Below are 25,283 nucleotides of genomic sequence, written 5' to 3'. Positions count from 1 at the left end.
TTTCATAAGGATTTCAGTAGCTCTACACATTATACATAAAATTTAAAATTTAGGGATAAATATATTTTTGATGTATTAAACATAGTCTATGGTTAAAATTTTTGATACAGTTTGATTTTTGTATTTTTTAAAGTTCTTTAATTAAAATAAAAAATGTAAAAGGGTGGATGGATAGAAAAATAGGAATTGCTCTTGATAATTTTAGGAATTGTGTAGATTTTGATCATTTATGGTTCCGAATTTAAAGAAAAATGGAATAAAAGAATTAATCATTGCTCTCCAATAGGAATTGAATATTTTTCTTTATAACTTTAATTTTATAAGTATTAATAAAAAAGCATAAATTTATAAAATAAAATTCTTGAATATTCTGTTAATGTTTTTCTTAACTTGATCTAAAAAAAATTCAAAGAAAAATCACTAACAACAATTAATAGATATAAGGAATACTGATATCATGAAACTCGTATTTATTCTATTAATGTCGACTTAAAATAATTAAAATATAAGTATTACGTTAATATGATATAAAATATCATATTTATCAGAAAACAGGAATACGCTACTAAAATATTAACCAATCAGTTCAAAAATAATAATATTAATATTTTAATTATATATTTTATTTTTACATTAATTATTAATATATATATATATATATATATATATATATATATATATTATATTAATAAAATAAATGTGTGTTTTATAGATAGAAAATGTCGAAATATATTTTTTTCTACTACGAAATAATGAAAATTACCTATAAGTCATCAATTTTTGGCATGGGGTCTTTGGCACTAATATGTCTAAGGTTTGAATCTAAATAGTTGAGAAGAAAAGTCATCATACATGGCAAACAGTGTGTTTATGTCGTCCTAGTGAGTAGTTGTATGAACTGCGGCCACAGTTGAAACCATAGAATCTACTCCACAGATATTTCGGCCTCTACAAATCTTGTAGTATCCATTTTCTCCCCAATTCTCTCCCCAGGAGTTTTTGATGATCCAATATGGCTTCTCCTTCATCCGAATGGGTGCATAGGAACCAGAACCATATCCCACCAGTAATACTCCATGATTCAGCCTTTTTGAGCATATGTATGGGCATGATACTCCATGCATATATGTCTGCATGAATACTGCATTGATGGCAACTGTTTTTGTGCCCATTTAAAGTCACAACATATCAGCGTTAGTAGTTCTCATCTGCAAGAGGATAGTAATAGTAGTTTATAATAACAGCAGTAGTAGTTCTCACCTGCAAGAGGACCGTTTTTCACAAGATTTGCAGCAATCTGGTCTTCATCAAGTGAGACCACACTGAAGTTTGACACTGATGCTGCAATCTTTGCTTTGTCAAATTTACAGGTCCCTCGATCAGTACCAGAATAAGGATAGTCTTCCTCGCGCATCACCCCACCAGATTTTAGGATGTACTCAAAAGCACTATTCATCAATCCACCATTGCACCCAGAGTCGCAAGAACCTGCTTCATCCGGATCACACTGCACATTGAAATGGATCCAACTTAGAGAAGATCAGAAGGAAATGATTAGTAATTAATAATATTTCTCCCTCATTGTGTTTGATTCAATAGAATTATTTCACTCATTTACTATTTTGAAGGGTGTTAATAAAATTATTGAATGTTCCAAACATAGGGCAAAGCATACTCATGGTATGCACATTGCTATGAAAAGACCTTAACATGGACCTTTTTAGATTCACCACCTTTTAAGATGGAGGATATACATTAGAAAATTGACTGCATTTATTGCATTGACGTCTGAACATATATGAATGAAAGTATTTTGACCTCTAAAAGTATCACCGTTCGAAATCATATTCTCTAATTGGCAGCCATAAAAGAATTAAGGTAGACTAAATTTTTCCATCAATAAGCATAGAAGAACTAAGTTCAGAAAAAGCACCTTAAATGGTAAAGCCAAATTATATCTCAGGACACTCGTTCTAAACAAACCATTACAAAATTTCACCTCCCAAACTCAGCGCAATATAGTGACATGTCCTGATCAATAATAAACCCCAAAAGAACGAACAATTGAAAGGACACAGGCCTAGTAAAAACACACATGCTTGATCTTCATGTCCTAAAAGTTTATCATTTTTCCAGAACAGTTAGTTTCCTAACTACAGAGGACATGAAGTGTCTTAAACCAAGACAAAAGTTACACAATATCAAGCAATAACAAGACTACATAAAAAATTGCACGAACAAACAATGAGTTAAAGGTCGTTAGCAAGAAGATAAAGGGCGAAAGAAAGAAAGGAAAAAAACCTCGTGATCACAATCAACAAGCTGCTGCTCACTAAGACTCACAAGTTCCCCTGTTGCCAGAAAGTGAGCCCCTTCCAGAGCCCCAGTAGCGCTGAAGCTCCAACACGAACCGCATGAACCCTAATTCACCAACCAATCGAAATCAATTATTCTAAAACAAACATTCACAAATCATATCATCATGATTAGTACTATTGGCACCTGATTCTTGACAGCGGTAACTGCACCGTTATCTCTCCAATCAAAATCACTCGGAAGATTATCGGTGGGGAGAATGGGAGCTTTTTCCGCATCGGAGGGCAACCTCACACCTCGCAGGCCCAAAACCTTATTTCGGAACTCCGTCGGCGTAAGGTCGGAGAACTGAGTCACGCCGTGAACCGCGGAAGGATCCAGGCTCTGGTGGCGCCGAGCACGGCGCAAGTTAGCCTTGAACACAGTGAACCTGTAATCGTGCTCTTCCCCGGTAGCGTACGCCTTTCCGAACCTACGCTTGAACTCCAAAAAGTGCTCTTCTGCTCCGAGCCGGACGCCGCCCACCACCTGGCGGATCAGAGGGTCCTCGCCGACATCCGAAGAGGCAGCCGCCACAAGAACGACGACGGAGAACAGACCAGCGAAGATAAGATTCCGATTCATGTTGGAATAATTTTAGTGTGGAAAGTGAGTTTAGGAGTTAGTTTTTATAACGTAACGGTCATGCTAAGAATAACAACCCAACCTGCGATTGCTTAGGAGACAGGTAAGCTCTAACAGGTAACACCCAATCCCTACGCGACACAAACCTACTCTCCGCTGTCTTTCACGAAAAAGCCCAATAACAATAAATGGGCTTAATTTCTTCAAACTCCATTCCTGCACCCCACCTTTTTTTTCTTATACTCCCAAAATTTTCATTCTTTCCCATTTTACTTAAAGAAAAGGTTTAATAGGTTCGGAGGTCCCTATATTTGTGGGTTCGTTTCAATTGGGTCCTTCAATTTTGAAAGTGATCAATTTGGTCCCTAATTTAATAAAATTGAGTCAATAATACCCTTTCCGTTAAATGCAATGGACGTCATTAACTTTTTAAACATGTGGTATGTTGAAGCATCCTTCAAATAAAACTGTGCCACCTGCAAATAAAAGGATGCCTCAACATGCCACATGTTTAAAAAGTTAACGCCGTCCATTATATTTAACGGAAAGGGTATTATTGACTCAATTTTGTTAAATTAGGGACCAAATTGATCACTTTCAAAATTGGAGGACCCAATTGAAACGAACCTACAAATATAAGGACCTCCGAACCTATTAAACCTAAAGAAAAAGGAAAAATTCCGCAGAGGATTACTGAGGGGTAAAATTGAAAAAGGGGAAAGGTTTGGGTGTGTAGGAAGAAAAACATGGGCTGCAGGAAGAAGCCCCTAACTAATTGGGCCTTTTCTAATAGTCCTAATAATCCATAAAAAAAATATCCTCCCTCAAATCCAGCATTGTTCTTCTTTCACGGAGCAGCGAGCAAACGGTGAAAACGTTATTCGTCGTTTCTCTTCGACCTTCATTTCACGTTGACGCCCATTGTTGAGTATTTGTTCTTATTGTCTGTTTAGCTTTTTCTTTGTTTTATTGATGTAATTTCTCTTAAAGTCTGTGTGCACTGCAGATGGAGGGTCGGTTTGCTGAAGAATTTTATGCCGAAAGTTTAGAACTGTCCAAATTAGAACTCACATCCACCAGTGCTGTTGATGATAAAGATAAGTTAAACGGTAAGATGTAGTGTGAGTGATTTGATTTGGAATGAATGCATCTATCGTTGTTGTTTTTCAGTCTCTTGCTTTAGTTAAGGCTTTTAATTTCTCACTATGGTTTTAGATCGTGGTGGTGATGATGATTTGAGTTTCTGGGATGATTCTGATGACAAGTTGGATAGTTCGTTGGATTTGGACAGGGAGTGGCAGAGGAGGCATGACCAATTCCATACGGTGTTTGTTTTGGCATTGTGGAATTACTTTTCCTTAGTTTTGTTTCCAATTCTACACTTCTATATTGTGATTATCTAACTATGCATTTTCAATCCTCCATCGTATTTTAGATTGGGTATCGAGATGGTCTTATAGCTGGGAAGGAAGCTTCTGCTCAAGAGGGGTTCAATATTGGTTTTAAGCAATCGGTTCTTGATGGTTACAATTGGGGTGTTGTAAGAGGTGTTACCAGGTACTCTCAGAGGGAATACATGCAGTTTATTTTATTTTTAGCACTGTGACTGTTTCACTAATTGTATTTTAAAATTAATTATTTTTGGCGACTTGCTTCTTGTGAAGTGCTTTTTCTCATCTTCCACTCCAATTAAAAGAGAGGTTGATTCCAACACAAGAAAAGAGGAACGAATTCCAAGGGCTGTATGAGTCTGTGCATTCTTTGTCAACACCAGATGCCCTTGGATTGTTTGGTGAAGAAATCAAAGCACAAGAAGCTTTGGAACATAGTGAAGGCTCAGAAGCTAGCCATCACACAGTAGGTTTGCAAGAGCATCCTTCCCATGGCTCTCAACTGAGAAATTATCGTGGACAACTTGAATCTCTGATTAGTGATTTTCCGGCCATTGATATTCATTTACCTGAACCAAAATAAATGGTGATCTCTCTATCTTATGTAATATGCTTCAGCATCGAATGATAAGAGCTTCTTATGGGACACATTTTCCGACTTTATGATTGTAAAAACATATCACTTTGTAATTGTTTAGTTTTATTAAAAGTTTGCTTTATTTTTATTTTTTGTAAGTGTCCAGTTTTACCTTTTTCTTAGTTATAGGTGTTACCAATTGATGTTCTCTAACTTAATCAAATAGATAATGTTATTCGTGTCTACTTTTTGCTTGATAAAACACAGTTGAAGCCAACAAAAAAGTTGAAATGGTGTTGTATTTGGTTTTCTGAATCATAGTTAATTAAACATCATCCATGCAGTTCATTATGACATAAATTATTATGACTACGTTTATATATCGTCACAAAGCAGTTTAACTTAAGTTTCCCTTATATACCTTTATTTGTTTATAATTCTAGTATATAACTTGAGCAACATATGACTGTTTTTTCCTTCACATCAGAACATCATGTTCGCTGCAGTTTATACTTTTCAGGTGCACGCAAGTTCATCAGAACGTCATCTTGAGTTAACATACAAGAAAAGGTTATTTTTTAATTTGATCTCGAAAAATACAAGTTTACTGCAGTTAATAGTTTTCAGTTGCACACAAGTACAAACTTCCAACCACAATTTGAATTATAAAACCTAAGCGACTAACTAGGAATTATTATATTTTTTTTTCATTTTTCACCAGCCATAGATTCTTCTATTGGTAACTAAACCTCAACAGTTGATTGATTGGAATTATTAACTGAACACATTCATTCACAAGTTGTACTTCTATAATTCCTTGTTATGAAATGAGTAAAATAAAAAACAAAACCATACAAAACACATACTGATAGCTATGCTCTTGGATAGAAATAAAATGCACTAACAAATCTCGAGGGTGATTTGCATTTATCATACACAAAAGTAATAGTGCACCAAACACAACTTAAGAAAAGCAAATACCAAAGTACGCAGAACAAATTCATATGGCAAATCCACGTCCATTTCTTGTGTTTCAGTATTCATGTAAAAGCCACAAAACCCTGCGGGTTGAATTTTCTCCAAGCTTGAGAAAGCAGATGCATAGAAAGTTACTCATTGAAATGGGTACTTGCAGATTTCTCCTGGTCGTGGAGATTGGCTTTTTCCTGGTGTCTTTGATTTCTGTGCAAGATAGCACTTGATGTAAGGAATCAGAGAAGACTCTCAGTGTTTACCTTTGTAGCATGCATTGCATACATCAACTACACGCTTGAATAGGTCTTGCATGAGCAAAGGGTGAATCACTTCTTATATGAGCTTCGCATTTGGGCATTGACATTACTTCTTCAAAAGCTTCAACTAGTAATGACACTTTCCTTTTCCCTGCTGGAGCAAGTTTTGTGACAGCTTGTCTCAGTGCAAAATCAAGCATCCATTCCTCTGCATCTTTTCTTTCCTCTATCATTTGGTGCTTCAGATCAACTTTCTCTGGTTCTACCTCAGAAACTAAGGGCAGAAAATTTGGCTTTCGTGGGTTGATCTTTCTCATTTCTTCTTCCTCTTCTACAGGTCTCTTCCTCTTAGTTCCCCATTGCCAATTCTTGCTTGTGTGCTGTTCTTCACCACCTGTGCTCTTCAACTTACCACCTTTAACTTTATTTTCCTCTGATAATTTTTGCTCCTCAATAATAATGGTGGTGCTTTCTTCAGGCACTTTAGACATGTGAATTATGTGCTCCTGGTTAAATTCATCATCATCTTCATTTTCTAGGCTTTCATCTTTGTCTTCATAGCTCTCATCAATCTTGCAACTTTCACTACTGCTGTGGCCTTCACTATTTTCAACTATCTCTTCATCAAGTAACATTGAGACACAACTAACCTCATAATCCAAACGTTTCTCATTTACTCTGTTGTTATCTTTTTCATTAGCTAGATTCTGAAATACTTCCTCGCTCAAAGTAGATTCGTCATACTCAGAATCTATATCTTTGGATGGATAATATTTTTCTTGAATGAGAAGCTCGATGCTTTCACTTGTGTCTTGCAGAACAAAATTAGTACAATGAGGTTGTGCTTGAAAACAGATTGACCTCTCTTCTTTGGCTTCTTGGAGTCTGACATCTTCAACCATAATGTCTGCATTATTGCTGTTAAAGATGTCATCTAACCACATTTCAGATATATCATGCGAACTCTCGGATAGCGACTCGAGTTTTGAGTTGATCTCCTCCACTGAGCAGATGGAAGAATCGGTAGTGTCTTCATAGCTGAATTCACGGAAATGTTGTTCCTCCCAGCATGGAGAATAGGACTCATCCAACTCAATATCCTCCATGTGTTCACCGTTGCTGTACCTTTCTGTACAGGTTTCTTCATGAATACAGCTAGTTGGATGGTTTTCTTCTGCATCTTCAACATCTTCTCCTAGATGAAAGATCCCTTTGTTATCTACTTCAGTTGCAGCAGCAGTGAAGTAGTTTCTGAAATCCCCTTCAAAATTCATCTGAGACTTTAGGAGATCATGAGTCATACCTGGAGTAACTTGCTTGACACCATCCTCTTCTGCTGCAATGCCATTCTCATCCTTTGCAAAATTGATATCTTGTTGCTTTTCAATCTCTTTGACGGTGTTGAATTTTCTCATTTCTTCAGCTCCTTCCCATTCCTTGGCATAGATTTGAAAAATGAAATTCATACCAATTTCTTGTGCCAAGGGAGAGATTGTTGGATTACCTGTAGCAGCTTCATCATATGCTGTTTTTTCATGAAAGAAAATCTGCTCAATATCAGAGTTTTCTTTTGTATCACAGCGGGTCACCTTCCATCTTTGAGGGATCACAACTTCCAGCTTCGTATCCTTCTTCCGAGTCTCCAAAAGATGCCTCCTTTCTGACATGAAGCTCTTCAATGGAGGCAAAGGAGCATGGCCATGGCCATTAAGAGAACAGTATGTATAGGGGCAAACCTTCATGACTGAAACTCCCTCAGACTCAGTTCCTCCAGGGTGAAGCGTGAGGTACTCGGGGAAGTTATACTCTTTCAAAGTTGAAGAGCAGGTAGCTCTCTCTGGTGCATTCACGTCTTCGAACAGAACTGCTGATGTGAGATTTTTTGAACAAGCTTTGCAAGGCTTTAAACTATTACTCTTTGTTAATGTTCTCATTGAATTCAAACTACTCGATCTAGACAAAGTTTTTGCAGGTTCTTTGCAAGAAACGAAAGTAGCTTTTGAATTTCTCATACCCTTTTGTGGTAGACTCTTACCATCTGAACTGGATTGAGTATGTCGATGACTAAGCGAGAAAAGCTCTTTCTTTGCTTCTGAACTGCTGGTGGGCTTCATGTAATTGGGTGCCTTTCTCGGTTGAGATAAGCTCCTTACCGAAGACGATGAATGAGAAAACTCAAAATCAGAAAGATGAAAGGACCTTGACTTCATCATTTTCTTCATCATATCAGTTTTTCTGGTTTTGCCATCTTGGTGCTGAGAGGAAGATGGCTTCGAGTTTCCTAGAACTATTCTTTGAACCATATTCAACAGAAAACCACATACATAATAACAAGAGATTTTGAAGCAAAATCAGTCTTCCTTTTCTGTGGTGGAATTCAAGCACAAGAAAAAAAATCCTCTTGTGCTTTTGTTTTCCACAAGGAAGTTCACATTGCAAAAGAAAAGAAGGAACTATACCCAAAAGAAGCAAGAAAGATTCCTCCCTCTTGAACATCTTCTTGATTATTCTCAGTTGTTGGGAAGGTAATGGAATTTGAACAAGGCTGATACAAGTATTCCATGGTGATGCGTACAGACACTTTGTGCTTGAGCATTATTAGTACTTTGTAACACCACAACTCTCCATTTGCTAGTGACTTTCGTATATTTAAAGCATAAAATCGTTGTTGATTTGATTCCTTAACTCATTCTCCTTATATTACAATGAATAGAGACTTCAATTTGAATTATGTATTGGTGTTTAATATGTTTAATGTGTATATGTGAATCATGTATTAGTGTTTTGGAAAATGTTTTTTCAACAACTTTTTTTTATAACTTTTTTACAACAGGTGATAGTTTATGGCTGATTCATTTCAAATATACAAACTAATAATAATAACACAATCTATTGTAAAAAAAAGTTGTTAAAAGTTGTTAAAAATTGTTAAAAAAAGTTGTTAAAAAAAGTTATTAATCTATCATAATCATAGTGTTTTATAAATATATACTTGAAATATTTAATTTATAAAACAAAAATATTTTTATGATAATTAAATTTATAATTTTTTATTTTGGTAAGAATAACAATCATATTTTTAAAAAAATATATTAATATTTTAATATACATATATAATATTTTATATCATATCATTTTCAAAATAAACTTATTAACGTAGACATACATTCATCGTAGATATTATCTTATCTTTCATTTGGATAAAGAAAACCTTGAAGGCCTTTTCTAGGCGACAGACGAAGACAACACAAATTTTTCTACTTTGCATTGCTTTTGTTCAGTGGCAATTAAGTTCTATTAAAGCTGCCTTTTGCTTCACGAAATCGCCTCAACGGTTTTTTGCTTTCAATCAATTGCATGTTAATGGTGTTACATAAACAGATTTCAAAGTAGAAAAAAATATTTTAACACAGTATATATTTTTTCATAAATTCATTATTTATATTATAAATTGTTGAAAATATCACTTTGATAATAGATAGGTCGGATTATAATTTATAAGTAGATACAAACCTCACTGATATAAATTTAATAAAAAAATATCGAACCACTATCTGATTATTCATTGTCGGGTCATTATCAGACCATCTATTCATTTTATTTTACGCTTGAAATGTCTATACCTAGACGTGAAAAAGGTATGTTGGAAGTGTTACATAAACTAAAAATAAAACTAAATTATTATATTAAGATATTGTAAAAAAAATCTATATTAATATATCATTGTCAATTATCTACTTAGTTATAAAAATGGTAGTAGGTATTTTATCGAATATGAATAACTCTTTTCACTTTTCATTGAGAAAAGTCTTCAGTTCGTACAGTGTGGGGTTAGTTTTCTGTTGAGGAGTTCGAAGTAGCTAAATTTGCTACATAGAAATAACTACATCAACGGAAAAACAGATGTTCATAAATTCTACAAGTTATGGAGGACGCGGCACCTTCAATTTTTAAACACGAAATTTGCACAAAAAATACGAAATTCCTTGCTAATAGTATAAAAAATTGTATGTACTGTATAACCTGTATTAACTAATCACATATATGCTACACATAAATTTGATAACTGCTCTAATTATTCAAAATTGTAAGTTTAAGTTTCAATTCATTCTCATAATTATAAATAGTTTCAATATTTACATAAGTTAAATTCGTGTTAGTGACGGATGTTCACTAAATATTATAAAAGAGTGTGAAAATTGATGTATAAATATATAAATAAATGGGTTCAACAAAATATAATCTGTCATTGCTTATTAATATATATTTTTTTCGATGAATCCCTCAAAATATTGACTTAGTGTAAAAGGGAAAATATAATTCACTGGGGTGCTATCTTTAGAAGAAAAAGAAAAAGAAAATTATTTGATGTATAAATAAAATAAAAAAATAGTCTTTTAATCTTAAATTTGAATTATGGCTCTGCCAAAACCCGTTTTCTTCAATTTCAGTATACCCACTTTCTTCTCACATTATTTTGGATCTTCCTTGTGTTTAAATGAACGGTGCAACTCACATCACATGCAATGTCAGAAGTTGATAATGAATGAATATACATTTTCTAATAATTCAACGATTAATAAATGGTATTCTTCATGATTATTAATCACAATGATTCAAATTTTGGAAGTTTGTATAGTTGTTTGTTTGTATTAAACAAACACAAGAGTAATAGTGTAATATCATACTTTGAAATTTATAATTAATTTAAATTAAGAAACGTATTGAACAGGCGTCAGTGGACATTTTTTTCTTTTTGATGTCAAAGATATCTGTAAATATGGGTTAGAATTTGGATTTTCTTCTAAGTTTCATTTTTCTACTGTGTCTTTAAAATACATTGAAGATATGATTTTGAAATTTTAAAATATATTAAGAAAAGTTCATTAAAACGGATTTTCTGTGAGCCTAAATGGGCCATGGGTCCATCTCAAACTAACGTCTCAGCTCCTTCAAATAATGGTTAATGATAATTATGGGATGGCCCACAAAAAAATAAAAAATAAAAAGTTAAAACTTAAAATCAAATGGTAAGTGTTTTGGATATAGAAATTGAAATCAACGGTTTATCGTCATCTAAATCTAAATGTTTGTAATGTTGCAGTTGTCTTAAAGATTATTTGCAAAAGCACTTTGATCTCATGTTATTATTATATATTAAATGTAATTATTTACCTTAAATTTGTATTTATAAATTTTAAAATAAATTTCATATTTATAATATGATTCACCGTTAAGGTTATGCAAAAAATAATATCAGTAAACAAAAATATATAATAAATGTATCTTTATATTGATTTTGAGGTAACCAAACACCACCAACAAATGCTTTCTCTTAAGTAATCGACAATGATGATAAATTAAAAACGTAGTTTCTAAAATAAGGTGAAAGAAGATGTTTTTGGGTAGAATTCCAAAATCGTGTAAATCAGTGTTGAAAAGAGGGTGACCACAGGTCTAACATGAATACAAATTTCTAGATAATAGACTTTATTTATTGAATATTTAATGCTTATATTTAATTATCATTATCAGTAAGCAAAGAAGTTCATTTTAAAAGTTGAGTCAATTGTGACAGGGAAAGATAATCCTTACTTTCATATACTTTTTCAACCTTTCATTTATTTGATTTAAAGATCAGTTCAACTGATTTTTTAAAAAATCTGTTTCACTTTAATGCTAATATTTACATTACCTGTTTCATTTGTATTTGTACTAAATGTGTTAATATTTACATAACACTTAGACTGATAATGCCTTTTTTTTAATTCTGATGCATAAAAAAACACTAAAACCATATTAATTTAATAACTAGTAACTAATATGTGTAAGTAGAAAAAGTTTAACTTATAATGATTTTAAGAAATAGATGTCAATGTGTATACTGCTTTTTTTTTTACGGTGTAAGAACCTATTTAGCTACTTGCTTTTCTTCTTATGCCACAAGCATCATTTAGACTTGTTTATTATATCAAATTATTTATTTCTTATTTAATTGAATTATTTTTTTGTTTAAATTTACTTTTAATTAACATTTAAACCATCAATTAACTTCGTAAGTAATCATGAAATGCACAAGATATTAGCTAAATATTATTTTAATATTCATTGGCGGTATGCTTATTGATTTCCAACTTTAATTTTTTAATTTAATAATAATTTATAATGTTTTATTTATAAAGCATAAAACATTATAATTAACAGTCTTATTATTAGTAAAGAACATTTTAAGCAACAAAAAAGTAGAAGAATTTTCTTAGCCATTTAGTGCAGAAAAAAAAAAGGTTAACCAAATAATATACGAAACGTTATAAAAGAACTAAAAATAGAAACGCATTCGTAATATTTACATATCAGAATTTTATGTTAAAAAACTACTCTTTATTTTTGTACTCTTTCCTTCGAGAATCTGTGAACAGTAACATTTAATTACAGATTCAGCACACAAAAATACTTACAACTTTATCATTTCAAAAATTAGTACCTATTAATCATGGATATTAGTTCTAAAAAACTGAAAATTGCATCCTGAAATATGACAGCTTCTGTATAACCTAACATGAATGAAAAAAAGAATTAATATTATTACTATTATAATTGCTCTAGCCAAAAGATAAAAATTCAATAAGTTGTGATATACTTTTTCTTATCTCTTAAAGTTTCTTTATGCTCATCATTCTTCTCCAATATTCTGGATTTCTTTCGATTTTTATTATCCTCAAAAATTCTTTCTTCTGTAATAATCCTCAAAATTCCCTATTTACAATAGTAGAGGTTAATTTTGCACCAAAATTGAATGAAGCAGTCCAAATTGGAAGAATTTTCTTCTGTTCAAAGGATTTGATCATTGACATGTATGTAATAATATGAAGAAAAACAAAAAGGGACACGTATACAAACTGAAAAAAATAAAATTATTTATATTCCTTTCTTAAGAGCAACTAATAATACAATAAAAATAGGAGAAAGAAGAAAAAGAATATACGGCACAACCTGATTCATTGCACTTTCTTGAACCAGGTCATCTTCTTGAGGGTAGTTAGACTTTTTCTCTACAAATGCATCAAAATAATTCTGGTAGCCTGTGTTCTTTAAATAAAACGGAGAACTTGCTGACACCTTCATCATTTCCATAGCCTGACAGAGTTTGTAAATGCAAAAGATAAAAGAAATAATTAAATGTGTGCTTTCTTTTCCATGATGTGCGTAGAAAACATCATAGATTGATGTTTTAGACATTAGATAAAGTACAGTTCTTTTAAATTCAGGTTGAACTATTATGTAGAGTATCATTTTGCTGAAAGGAAAACATCACACCAGAAATTACCTGAAAGCTGTACATGAACTGTCTTGCTTTCTTGCTTACTTTAGGATTTGGGTGAGATAGAAGCTTCTCGTACATACTTCTAGCCTCATTGGACCTGTCAATCATCAAAATATGTTGGAAATCTTGAAAAAGGAAAAATCGGGTCAGTTAAAAATGAACATAACCACTTTCTAGTATTCAGGCTGTAATTGTTCCTACGCAAAGTCCCACTAAGATTAATGGGCATGGCAATAAAAACATAGAACTTATTTTAAAGAAAAACAAGGTCTAAATAAATATTAGCTGGGTTTCGTATGCTGCAGTGGAAACTTACAAGGATTTCATTATTGCAACTTCACCTTTGGAACAGTTAAATAGTTAAAGCGACCATATCTAAATGAGGTAGCTCATTGATGAAAGTTCTATTTCACTATGAACTAGATCTTATCTTTCCCTTTGCACCAGGCAAATAATTAACAATGGAACCCTGATTGTGACTGCGGCTAATGTTTCACCACTTCAATGGCAAAGATCCATTTTTCCAGAAAGAACTTCAACAGGTCTGAGCCATCTCATCCAGGAGAACCAACGCTTCAATTAGAGTTTACTTTTAGAACCATTTTCTCTATTCCCAACATTATGAATTCTGGGGAGGGGGTAGGGGAGGTCCTACGTCATCATTTTGCATCAAAAGCCTAAAATTATACAGTAGGATTGGGTGATGATGACATGATCAAGAAATGAAAATAAACATCTATTGAGGGCTCAAATTTGTGAATTGACCCGGATAAGGATAACAATATTGCAGACTACAAGGCAATATATAATAAACCAATTTGACACACAACATATGACACCATTTTCAGAGCCGTTTAATTGTTCATCCTTTTAAGCTAAACTTACAGGAACAAACAAAGTGCATGATTTTGAATAAGAAACAGTCATCAACACGAACACAACACAAGTTGAAGTTACAACCTTGCACATGCATATTCAATACTAGGATGTCATCAATTCTAAGTAGAACACAGTTTGGTAGTTCCCATTAGAAGTTTGGGTATGTGAAGTTTCTGAACATACCTGCTGAGGGAGTCTTGACAAATCGACCACTGCAAAGCAGCTAACCCATGGAGTTCACTCTGCAAAGACATGATTAATCTCATACATTCCTCCAAATTTTTTTCCTTAGTTTCCCTGCTAGAGTATATGTTATTACATTTAAAAGTTCAAAAAATAGATGTGATGCTATGCTCAATAAAATGTAAAAGTACAAAAGAAAAGAGCATCTTCCTATGGTCCCTATTTCACCTTCACCAAGCATGAATTTAGCTGGTTTTCAGAGGGGTGGTGATATTAGCCTTTTACGGAAAAGATAAATATGATTTTTTTTTTCATATCAGACAAGTATTTTTATATTAAAACATTTACCTCGAAGGTTAATTTATCCATGACCTTCTCATAGTAGGACAATGCTTCGTTCAGCTTTCCCTCATTCATTAACAAGTCGCCGTCCTTCAATGTCTATAAATATCACATACAATTTAGAAAGTATGTAAGCTGGGATTATCAAGCAAAAGATAATCAACTAAAGAAGAGGCAATAACACATTAAATTGCAAAGATAACCATCTAAATAAAAAAGCATTGAGAATTTAAGATATCTTAGCTAAAGGATCAAAAAAGTTTGTGCATGCTAATTTTCATTCTCATCGCATAATTCTGTCCAACCCCTTTCTTCAATCGTTCAATCAAATACTGAACTTAAGGCTTCATTGCCATAACCAGTGAAGATAGAGTTTACTAACCAGGAGGAAAATTGCGGTTACATTGCAAACCCAAGAGACTATTATTAACATGTCCGTCAATATAAAGGTTAAGCTTAAACCATTTCATTCCAAATTTCCATTTTGATGTTGCTCGATTAATTTGTTTGATATGAGCAGGAAAAAAAAATTGAAAAGTTTTTTTTGCTTAAAATCATCAGTTTTGAAATTACTTATTATATTTTCTTGTAAACATAATTGCTTTAAGATGAAAACAGTTAGAAGGCTCTAAATTTACTTTATTACCACTGAATGCATTTTGAACATGTAAGTTGAAGGTCAATCTATCATATTCTATCAAACAAAGTTATGTCCATTATTTGAATAAGCCAATAAACCAGAGCATCTTGAACTGTATTTTCTTTATACTGGTCATAGCAATCAATTGTTAATGATGATAATGAACAGTCAGTACAAATATTACAAAAAAAAAATCTTAAACGAAGGAAATCATTAGAGCAATAATTGGGATACCGCTATATATGTGTACCTCCTCACACTCAGATTTTAGCTTTGGATCAATATTCAATCCCATTTTCTTTTTGTAGGCAGCAAGTAGTTGCTTTGTGCGTGCTTCTTTAGCAGCCTTTTCTTCTTCAGTCTCTAGAACATCTCCTGGACGTATAACTCTCCCACCACCAAACTGAAAGCGACCAAAAGGAAAGTGTAAAAAGTGGGGGTATAAATGATAAAGGGGAATCAAAAACAAGGGACAAAATTGGTTTCATTAGGCAGGAGCATTTGACAAACGCTAAATACCATACTGTTTTTGATATATTGGCAGGTCTAGGAAAGACACCCCAGGTAGAAACTTTTGGCTTGTAAAGTTCAGCCTCGTCTTCATTAGCTTGTTCAGGTTCTGGAGCCATTGCATCACCAAACTTGCTTGTGTCTCCAACAATAAGCTCCACCTCAGGCAATTCATCATCAAAGAAAGGGTCCGAAATAGGAACCAACCCAGGTGGCAATCCCCTAGTCGTCTTCTTATCTGCAAAGTCAAGCCCCACAAAATCCATTTTTGAAACTGAAAGTTCTCCCTTCTTGCCAACCTTGTCGTCCATAACATTTCCCCCTGAACTTCTCTCACTCCCTCCCAAGGATCCTAAAATCGAATCCAAGCACCCATTTTAGCACCACATGCATATCGAAGGACAGATACATACCTTGTCGCTAAAAATTACCAATGAAAAATCAATGGAAGTCCTGGTAAGATGGAAGATATCATCTAATATCTATCACACAAGTGCCCTCTGCTTTGTTTCTAAAGGATCAGTTTCTCTATGTACTTATAAAGAAAAATAAATAAAACTAATTAAACTTTTTTCTCAGTTAAAATTAAATTAGTTTGTAGATGAAAAACCTTCCATAGCAGCAATAAGTATACAAGTTTATTTAACGAGAGTATTCAGTTGGGATTAAAGAAAAGACTTTTATAAAAAGTCATCTAGATTCTACAAAACTATTTAAGAATATAATGATCTTTTAAACAATTTGATTAGGATTTTGTAATTTGAATTTTAAAGGATTCATAAAATAAGAAATTATAATATTCGGAAAGGATTTCTAAGAATCTAAAGGATTTAACGTTTTAAAAAATGTATCACTAGTCCATATTTTTTTTTACCAATTATGTGAATAATAGTATATCTTAGTTGTAATTACAGTATATCTTAACTGCACTCCATGCCAAAAATATCTAAGATATAACATTTGGTATTAAATTATGAAGTCATTATTAAAAATATTAAGCAACTAAATAAATAAAATATTAAACATCCAGTTTAAAAAAAATATATACTACATGACAATTTATTATTTCAGGCAAAAGTAAATTGAACTTATGATAAATAAATTTTAAAACAATTATCATAATTAATGAGACAAATAAAAATAAAGAATACGATTTTGATTAAAAAATGTAAAACTAATATAAATTCTAATGACCAATTAACTTTAATATATTATTTTCTAATATAGCATTTATCAAGTTATAATAACTCTCCATATTAATATTTTATCATCCTTACATTTTAGTCTGAACAATAAGTTGATAGTCATGATTTTTTCTTATCCAATAATTTTATGCATGAAGATTCATCTTCCTAATTTAATAGAAAATTCACAATAATAACAATGACAATAAAATAGTAAAAATGATTATCATTACAACTTTTTATTCTATAAATTCTTAGTAATTTTTGTCATACTTATTTACTTGAACCTTACAAAATATCTTTTTTAGACTTTTTATTTTATAACATTTTCATAAATGTGTATAGATACTTGAAAAATAAATATAAAAAGAATTACAGTAACTTTTAAACGAATACTCACATGTGAATATCATTTCAATGTTTAAAAGTATTGATTGAATACTACAAGCCTATTATTTTATTAAAAGAATTAAAAAATAAATAAATCTGAATAGAATCCTCCCTCATAATTTTTTAAAAAGAAAACCCAATTCATTTCATCTTCTAATTTTCTTCTTCTACAAGTTTATTCAAACAAAGTTTGAGTTCAGACATTTTCGTTAAAAAACATCGGAGGAGACAAGCATCGCATAATCACATAGAATTATAATAATTGTTAAGAACATCGGAGATGAGCATGGCTTAATCACTAAGAATTATATTAATATTACATTAATCGAACACGTGAATGAATTTATGAGCAACAACAAGCACTAATTAGCATTACCTTGTGTTTGTGTTGTTTCGCTATCAGCAACACCTTTGTTCTGCTTGTACTTTTTGGCCTTCTCCATTGCAATCTTCACGGAATCCGGCAAATCCTTTTGGCCCTCACCACCGACGTTTCCCTTTTCGACGGAATTGTCATCGTCAGCCCCTTGCGTAGTTCCCAACCCAGAGTTCGATATGTTGGACTTTTTATAAGCTTGGGCCTTGCTGAACGCAAGCTTCACGGGATCCAAGGGGCCCGTTGGGGCTTCCTGTGAGGGTTCAGAAGATTCGGTATTGTCGGGACCCAGGGCCCAACACAGCTGCTTGGCGGGCTTAAGAGAAGCTGAAGGCGGGCCTGCGAGTTTTGTTGGAGGCGCGACGCGTAACGAAGAAAACCACGGAGGCTGTAAACAAGCCATGCGTGATGTGAGTGAGAGGAAGCGAAAGATCAGCACCAACAAGTATGTGTCGCAGTGTTTGCAACGCAGAGCAACCGAGCCATCTGGTTTCTGGTTCCTATTCTGTTGTTTGTTAGATAAGGCAAACAAATCAAACCAGCAATTTTTCTACCCTTTTTATTCGATTTTATCAATTCCTCGTTCTCTTGAAATTATTTTTCACAAAAAAAAAAGTAATATAAAAGAAATTACACAACTAAAATATATTTTTAATTCCATTTTATTTCTAATACTGAATTTGTGTAATATAAAAGAAATATCGTTTACGTATTTGTTCACTAAAAATCATGCATAGTAGATTATAAATGTCAAGGAAGGGACGTGTGAATATCAAGAAGACAGGTGTGTGATGCAGATTGGACGTTCGATTTTGACGGTAGAATTAAAATTCAAAGTTTCAAAATTTACGTCATTCTCTGCATGCAACCATCTTCTTCCACCTACTGAAAATCATTTTCTCCTCCTTCTCTCTACATCTCCTTCATCTTCTCTCTAAGAAATTTTCACCTTTTCTTCCTCCGATCACCATTCAAGCACCGTTTCTACTCCTCCGGTGTCAAGGGCTTTCGTTTGAGTCGATCGGTTTTGGGTTCTGAGTTGGTAAGTTCTCTCTTACCTCAGCCGTGTGGTTTTTCTTGAACATGCAAACCAAGTTTCTGGGTGCATGGGTTTCTTTTCACATTCTGAACGATGCTCTGTTTTGGTATTTAGGTAGTTTCTTAAATCGTGAATCGTAGTCTTCAAAGGAATCTGGTGGTGAGCCTTTATCTGCAAAACCGTGAGCGTTAGGCTAGCTTAGAGGTAAAGGAAGCTTATATAATTTGATTTAGATTCTTGCTTTGTATGGATGCATGTTCTTTGATTTCTGAATGAATATGAAAAATGGTTGTTACTGCATTGTTGATTGTATGAGGAACTAAAATGATATTGTGTTTGATGATTTGGTTGATGATGAAATATGGTATGTCGTTTAAAAGTATTGATGATTAATGAAAGCCATGAAGTGGGTAGGGATGTTGTCGAGAGTCAATATTGAGCATTCAATTATACCAACTTTCGTTCTCATTAGCGTTCGTTCTTAATAAGTGTTTGGTATTAGACCATGTTGTCGAGAGTCGGTATTGACCATTCAATTATACAAGCGTTCGTTCTTAATAAGTGTTTGGTATTAGACCATGTTGTCGAGAGTCAGTATTGACCATTCAATTATACAAGCGTTCGTTCTCAGTAGCGTTCGTTCTTAATAAGTGTTTGGTATTAGACCAGCACTCGTTCGATATAGTGTTCGGTTTTCTCGTGGACTCGGTTGGAACTTGAATCTTTCATTTGGAGAGAATTCTAGTTGAAGACTAGCGTCTTCGTTTCGTTTTGTAATATTTGTACTTAAACATTCAACCAAGGATATTCGTTCCTTGGTATTTGATTATAAACTTCAGTATATCTATATGTATTTGTATATTTCGTTCGTTCTTAAACATTAGTTAAATGATATCTTATATTTATCAAGCCTTTATTCTATAAGTTAAGTAGTGCTCGGTCTTACACCAAGCGCTCGTACTAAGTAAGTGTTCGGTCTTACACCAGGCGTTCGTTTTCATTTTCGAAATTTATCTTTATAATAAGAGCGTTCGTCCAAACTCAATAGCGTTCGCTTTCTACAGTGCCCGGTCTTCGACTGGCATTTGGTTTCCTTGATGTTTAACTCATTAAGAAGCTAAGTATTTATTGGCGTTCGGTTTCTTCATATGATTCCGTCAAGTACTATTATTTGATGTCCTACAATATCTGTCTTAATTGGGTTCGGCCTAGAGTCTTAGTACTCGGCCTAGGATTTACGGTGTTCGGTTTGAACTCTCAAGAGTCAGTTCATTAAATTGGCTCACTTGGAAAATAACGTTCGATTCAATCAGTCTCTGAGAAGTATTATTGTATTCGGTCCCTTTCACAACAAGTGAGTAACTCTCTCGATTTGATCTGTTTTGAGTTGGAGACATCTCAGTCTCACTCTAAGTTTTCAGTCTTGTTCTGGGTTAAAAACTAACTTTCGGTATTTGGTATCCTACGGGATCTTCATTCAAATTGGTTAAGTTGAGGTTTTAATAATGAAAGATGATGGAATATGATATGGATGAAATGACTTTGGTTATGAAAGAGTATTCCGGGGAGGAATATCTCATGAATGGATATTGGAATTAGTAAAGTATGAATGTGGATAAAGCTAAGCTGGCGGTTCATCCTGATATTCCGTGATTACTCGTTCTCATTTAGAGAAGGGTAAGTCATGTGTGGGAATGACAGGAGGTCCTAGTCCTTATGGTTAATTTGGATAGATAGGACTAACCTCGGGTAACAGTTGTTGAGGGTATCCCAGTTACTACATCACCCGGGTGTACGAACGTTGTAGCTACACAAAATTCATACAGTCTGGACAGTCACAATCTAGTATTAGGCTTTGCATGAAAGAGTTAATGATTTATCTTGTTTAGTTGATTGTGTGAAATATATGTTGATACTTGAATTAAATTACATAAGCTTACCCTATTTCTTGTCTTGTCATGTATTCCCGTTCGTTTGTCCTTGTCATTGCGATGATCACCCTGTGGGTGAGAGCAGAAGGAGAAGAGTTGCTGGAAGAAGCATTGAAAGAGACGAACGTGAAGGTTGAACCTTAGGACGCTCGGTCAGTTGTTGGCCTACTCTTTTGTAGGAGCGTTCAGTCATGCGTTTACTTTATCTTTTGATTTGACCTTCAGTCATGCGTTTACTTTATCTTTTGATTTGACCGTTCAGCATAGGAAGAGTTATAAGTCGTTCGTCTTATATTTGTAGCCATTTGTGCAGTTTTAACTCCCTGCTATTTTTGTAAGGTCGTTCGGACATAATTGTACGTTCTATCTTTTGTAATAATTGAACTGTAATATTATTATATATGATCATTCTATTATATGGTTTTACACTGTATTTTTTGGATATTACATATTTACATCACAACTTGATATTGAAATAATTATTTGTCTTTTGATTACGAAGAATTTAGTTCATTTTAAGAAAAATCTCTTCTGCTGATCTTCTTAGTATTTGCAACCTTAAACTTTTATTCTTTGACTTTACCTTTTTTTTCACCAACTAAAACCATATTTGCAAAACCTCTAACTTGACATAATTTTTTCAATTCCTGCTCAACCAATCTCAATTTGAGTAAAGTTAAAATGTGCAAGGGAAAACTGTATTCTTACATGTATTTTTCTAATTCATTTATTGTCATGCGTTCTTATTTGAAATTTTTTGTAATATTAATTTTTCTATCATATTATTTATAAATTTTAATTTAATCAACATTTATAATAGCTACAGAATAGTTTGCAGCTCGTTTCACACTCATATTTGGAAATGGGCTTTCATTATTGGGTTTAAACATTGACTGTGGCCAACCCAACACCATAGAGTTTTTATTTTTAATATAAAAATGAAAAAAAAAGTTTAGGGTTTTTGCAGGCTTGCTCGTTGATATAAAAGGTAGTCCTTATCTCCTCTTATTGTTTAGGTTTTCTTAGCGAGTGTTACCCTTTGCTCTCAGTACTGAGCTTAATCCAACTTCACAAAGGTACCGTTTTTATTGCTCTACTATTCTATCACCCAATTTCATCTTTCTTTCGCTGTGCCATGTCAAGTTTTGCGTTAATTATTGGGTTAATCGGTTTCTAAGCGGTTTTGTTTTGTCCTTCCTGTACTGTTTTGATGATGTCATGATTGCGGGTTCTATCTGATTTCATTTATCTGAATTTGGTCATTTTATTGGGATTTGTATAACATTTATCTCCTCTTTAACATGTGGGATTTTGGAAATAAAGGATTTTAAGTTGCAATGATTTCTTGCATCATTTGGTTTTAGGGCTTGTAGGATTTCGAATCACAATTTTTGTTTTTCAATTTCGAACTGGTTTTTGGTGGATAGTATATCGAAGATTGTTTTAGTGGATAGGTTGTGTGAAGCTGTGACATGGAATCAATTGAGGGTTATAATGTGTAGGGCAAGATGATTTTAGTGAAGATTGTTAATTGTATTTTACATTTCCTCCGAGGATGAACAAAATGAACTTTCGTTCTTCTGAGTTGTTTCCAATGCGGAAAATTACTGGAGACCTGAACTGAGGAGGCTGTGTGAAATGTTCTTATGTATTTTGTATGTTATTTTATTCTTTTTTTTTCTCGGGTTGCATGTTGTTTTTCAATTCTCAATGTTCTTTATCGTAACCCTTTATTTAACGTAGGACTATCACCTTGATACGATAGGAGCTTGTATTTAGATGAATTCACATTGTCTCCAAGTTTAGGAGTTTTGTCTTGTTTTGATGGGCAACACGGCATCGTCAAAAACCATTTATTTAGTTTCAGTATTGAACATATCTACTTTAGATCTGTTCTGAATTTGGGTGTGCATTTAATTATTTGTCGGGTGCTAAGTAAAGTCCATATAAAATTACTTCTGTTGTGCTGTTAGCATTTGATTCATGCATGATTCAATTATACAATGTAGCCTGTTTATACCTTTGCATGTTGCATGTCACTGCATTTTAAATTGAATCTACAACCAAGTTTGTAAATCGGTCTTAAATTTCCTCACCATTCATTTTTGGATCTTTCTATGTTCCTAGTTGACTAGGATGAAATTTATTTTTTTCCTTCTTTGCCTTTACCCAGATGAATCGGGAAAAGTTGATGAAGATGGCTGGTTCGGTTAGAACTGGAGGGAAGGGTACCGTGAGAAGGTATTTCCATACATTTAACTTGTTTTTTTCATTTCGATTAAAGCTAGTTTTCTTAGTGTACTGACAATTTTGGATTTTAACATGTTACCTTATCATCTGTGATTGGATTTGACATTATCTTGTACAGACATTCTTTTTTTAGCTTTTCTCCTCGCTCCCCCTTTTCACTATGCACTTATTTGAGGGATTATGATCAATTTGTTGGCTTTTTCTTTTTTCGGAAATAAACACTGTGCATCATCTGTTAGGTTGAATTTTCAAATGATGTTTTCTCTTTTTTCAGAAAGAAGAAGGCCGTCCACAAGACCACAACCATAGATGACAAAAGGCTTCAGAGCACTCTGAAGAGAATAGGGGTGAATGCCATTCCTGCAATTGAGGAGGTCAATATCTTTAAGGATGATGTAGTTATCCAGTTTCTAAATCCCAAAGGTAGTGTCAGTTCAAAATACTTATAAAATTTAATACAATAGGCTATATGTTTTGCTTCAATCATATTAAGTTGGATTTTTTTCTTACAGTTCAAGCATCTATTGCTGCAAACACTTGGGTTGTCAGTGGTTCTCCACAAACAAAGAGTAAGCAACTATTTCTCTTTTCTTTATTGTCGTATGCCCTCTTTTCCACGAGTATTCTCAATTTATTTGTAAATGTTGCAAAATAATATTAAATTAAAAAAAAGTGGCTGTGTCAAATCTTCATGTTTTTCTAATTAGGCATTAATGCATTAAAGGGCACAAGAAACTATGGTTAAATTGGCAATGAAATATCCGGCGATTGTTCTATAAGTTGGACTATGCCAACACTTCGCTTCGTCCAATTTCTCGATTACTAGATAGACGTGTATTTGGTTCAGTTTATTTCAGACAGATATTTGCTTGTTTTTCTCATTAGGCTTTAATGCATTAAGAACACAAGTGCCTCTGTTTAGATTGACATTGAAATATCCGGCAATTGTTATAAGTTGGACTATGCCAACGCATTGCTTCCTCTAATTTCTAGAGTAAGACAGACGTGTATTTGCTTGTTTTTATCAACATTTTTGAAAAACAAGCAATTAGTAATTAATGAAATTTGACATGAAACTTTTTTCCTTTACAGAGTTGCAGGATATACTCCCCAGCATTATCCACCAATTAGGTATGTTTTCTGAATTTGTTTGTAAGTTGTCTAATGGTGTTTCTCGTGCCTCGATCTAATATTTTTGATTATTAAAATGCAGGACCAGATAACCTAGAAAATCTTAAGAAGCTTGCGGAGCAGTTTCAGAAGCAGGCTCCCGAAGGAGCTGCTGGCTCAGCAGAAGCTCAAGAGGAGAATGACGACGACGTCCCAGAGCTTGTTGCAGGACAGGATTTTGAGACAGCTGCCGAGGAGACCAAGGCATCTTAGACTGTTATTGTTATTGTGCCCATCGTTATATATTCTGTGTTTTTAATTTTTTTTTCTTGATTTACCATTAAGTATTTCAGGTGTTCAGTTCTCCTGTCATATACTTTAAACACTTAAAACCCTCTATTAAATCTGCTTTCCTCCATCTAACTAGGTATACCTGACATGTCATCTTGCATTATTCACTGTTTGATAGTTAGTCTCGAGTATTCAAATCCTCCCTGTTTTGTCTCACTCTTGGCTTTGATATAAAGTTAGTTTTGATGGATTTTTTTCGAAAATTTAGATGGAACAAGTATATTGCGCTTTTCTATTCATATCGTGCACATCATAATTCACATTTAGGATTTAATTATGTTATGATTGATGTACTCCAAACAGAAACAGTCCATGCCCACTAACTCCTTGTTGAATCAGGTACTCAGTCTTCACGAACGTGGTTGTAATGGTCTCTAGTAGAATGAAAATTGTTGTCTAAATTTGTCTTAACTGAACATTGGTTTAGAATTCGAAGTGATCCCAACTGTAATTTGCTGTATGAACTGTTTCTGTAAAATGGTTCAGACGAATTATTTATATACAGTGGTTTGATTTGGCTTCTTGAAAAACACTTGAACTGGATCAATTAAAAAGCTCTAATAAAAATATCATTAAATAGTTTGTTCTTCAAATATAAGCGACTAAAAATACCGTGTATGTAACTAAATTTTCT

The 25,283-nt window shown here is 33.3% G+C and overlaps 5 protein-coding genes and 1 non-coding gene across 6 annotated transcripts; 3 read left to right on the top strand and 3 right to left on the bottom strand.

Moving 5' to 3' along the window:
• Positions 1 to 704: 704 nt before the first annotated feature.
• Positions 705 to 3,050, bottom strand: LOC108339526 (cysteine protease RD19A). Its single transcript, XM_017576658.2, has 4 exons — positions 2,503 to 3,050; positions 2,302 to 2,421; positions 1,261 to 1,507; positions 705 to 1,156 (listed from the first exon to the last, which is right to left on the bottom strand). The coding sequence occupies exons 1-4, from the start codon at positions 2,938 to 2,940 to the stop codon at positions 879 to 881; spliced, it is 1,083 nt and encodes a 360-aa protein (XP_017432147.1). The 5' UTR covers positions 2,941 to 3,050; the 3' UTR covers positions 705 to 878.
• Positions 3,051 to 3,756: 706 nt separating this feature from the next.
• Positions 3,757 to 5,056, top strand: LOC108339948 (uncharacterized). Its single transcript, XM_017577174.2, has 5 exons — positions 3,757 to 3,863; positions 3,947 to 4,049; positions 4,156 to 4,265; positions 4,376 to 4,497; positions 4,605 to 5,056. The coding sequence occupies exons 2-5, from the start codon at positions 3,947 to 3,949 to the stop codon at positions 4,912 to 4,914; spliced, it is 645 nt and encodes a 214-aa protein (XP_017432663.1). The 5' UTR covers positions 3,757 to 3,863; the 3' UTR covers positions 4,915 to 5,056.
• A 739-nt stretch (positions 5,057 to 5,795) lies between these two features.
• LOC108339016 (uncharacterized) lies at positions 5,796 to 8,834 on the bottom strand. Its single transcript, XM_017576153.2, has one exon. It carries the CDS (start codon positions 8,441 to 8,443, stop codon positions 6,167 to 6,169), a length of 2,277 nt encoding a protein of 758 aa, XP_017431642.1. The 5' UTR covers positions 8,444 to 8,834; the 3' UTR covers positions 5,796 to 6,166.
• Positions 8,835 to 13,040: 4,206 nt separating this feature from the next.
• LOC108339558 (uncharacterized) lies at positions 13,041 to 18,495 on the bottom strand. Its single transcript, XM_017576700.2, is given in 8 exon segments — positions 13,041 to 13,151; positions 13,154 to 13,277; positions 13,468 to 13,561; positions 14,527 to 14,585; positions 14,875 to 14,967; positions 15,759 to 15,911; positions 16,033 to 16,370; positions 17,969 to 18,495. Coding segments are annotated over 8 exon segments (1,344 nt in total). The 5' UTR covers positions 18,372 to 18,495; the 3' UTR covers positions 13,041 to 13,071.
• Positions 18,496 to 21,855: 3,360 nt separating this feature from the next.
• Positions 21,856 to 24,716, top strand: LOC108340410 (basic transcription factor 3). The gene is made up of 6 exons (XM_017577776.2): positions 21,856 to 22,014; positions 23,112 to 23,179; positions 23,463 to 23,611; positions 23,701 to 23,757; positions 24,281 to 24,319; positions 24,402 to 24,716. The coding sequence occupies exons 2-6, from the start codon at positions 23,112 to 23,114 to the stop codon at positions 24,569 to 24,571; spliced, it is 483 nt and encodes a 160-aa protein (XP_017433265.1). The 5' UTR covers positions 21,856 to 22,014; the 3' UTR covers positions 24,572 to 24,716.
• Positions 22,484 to 22,568, top strand: LOC128196863 (small nucleolar RNA Z159/U59). Its single transcript, XR_008249270.1, has one exon. It is a non-coding gene; the product is annotated as a small nucleolar RNA Z159/U59 (small nucleolar RNA).
• Positions 24,717 to 25,283: the final 567 nt, after the last annotated feature.

This window comes from Vigna angularis, chromosome 5 (genome assembly GCF_016808095.1).
Source record: "Vigna angularis cultivar LongXiaoDou No.4 chromosome 5, ASM1680809v1, whole genome shotgun sequence".
NCBI lineage: Eukaryota > Viridiplantae > Streptophyta > Magnoliopsida > Fabales > Fabaceae > Vigna > Vigna angularis.
This window is presented reverse-complemented; position numbering and strand designations above follow the sequence as displayed.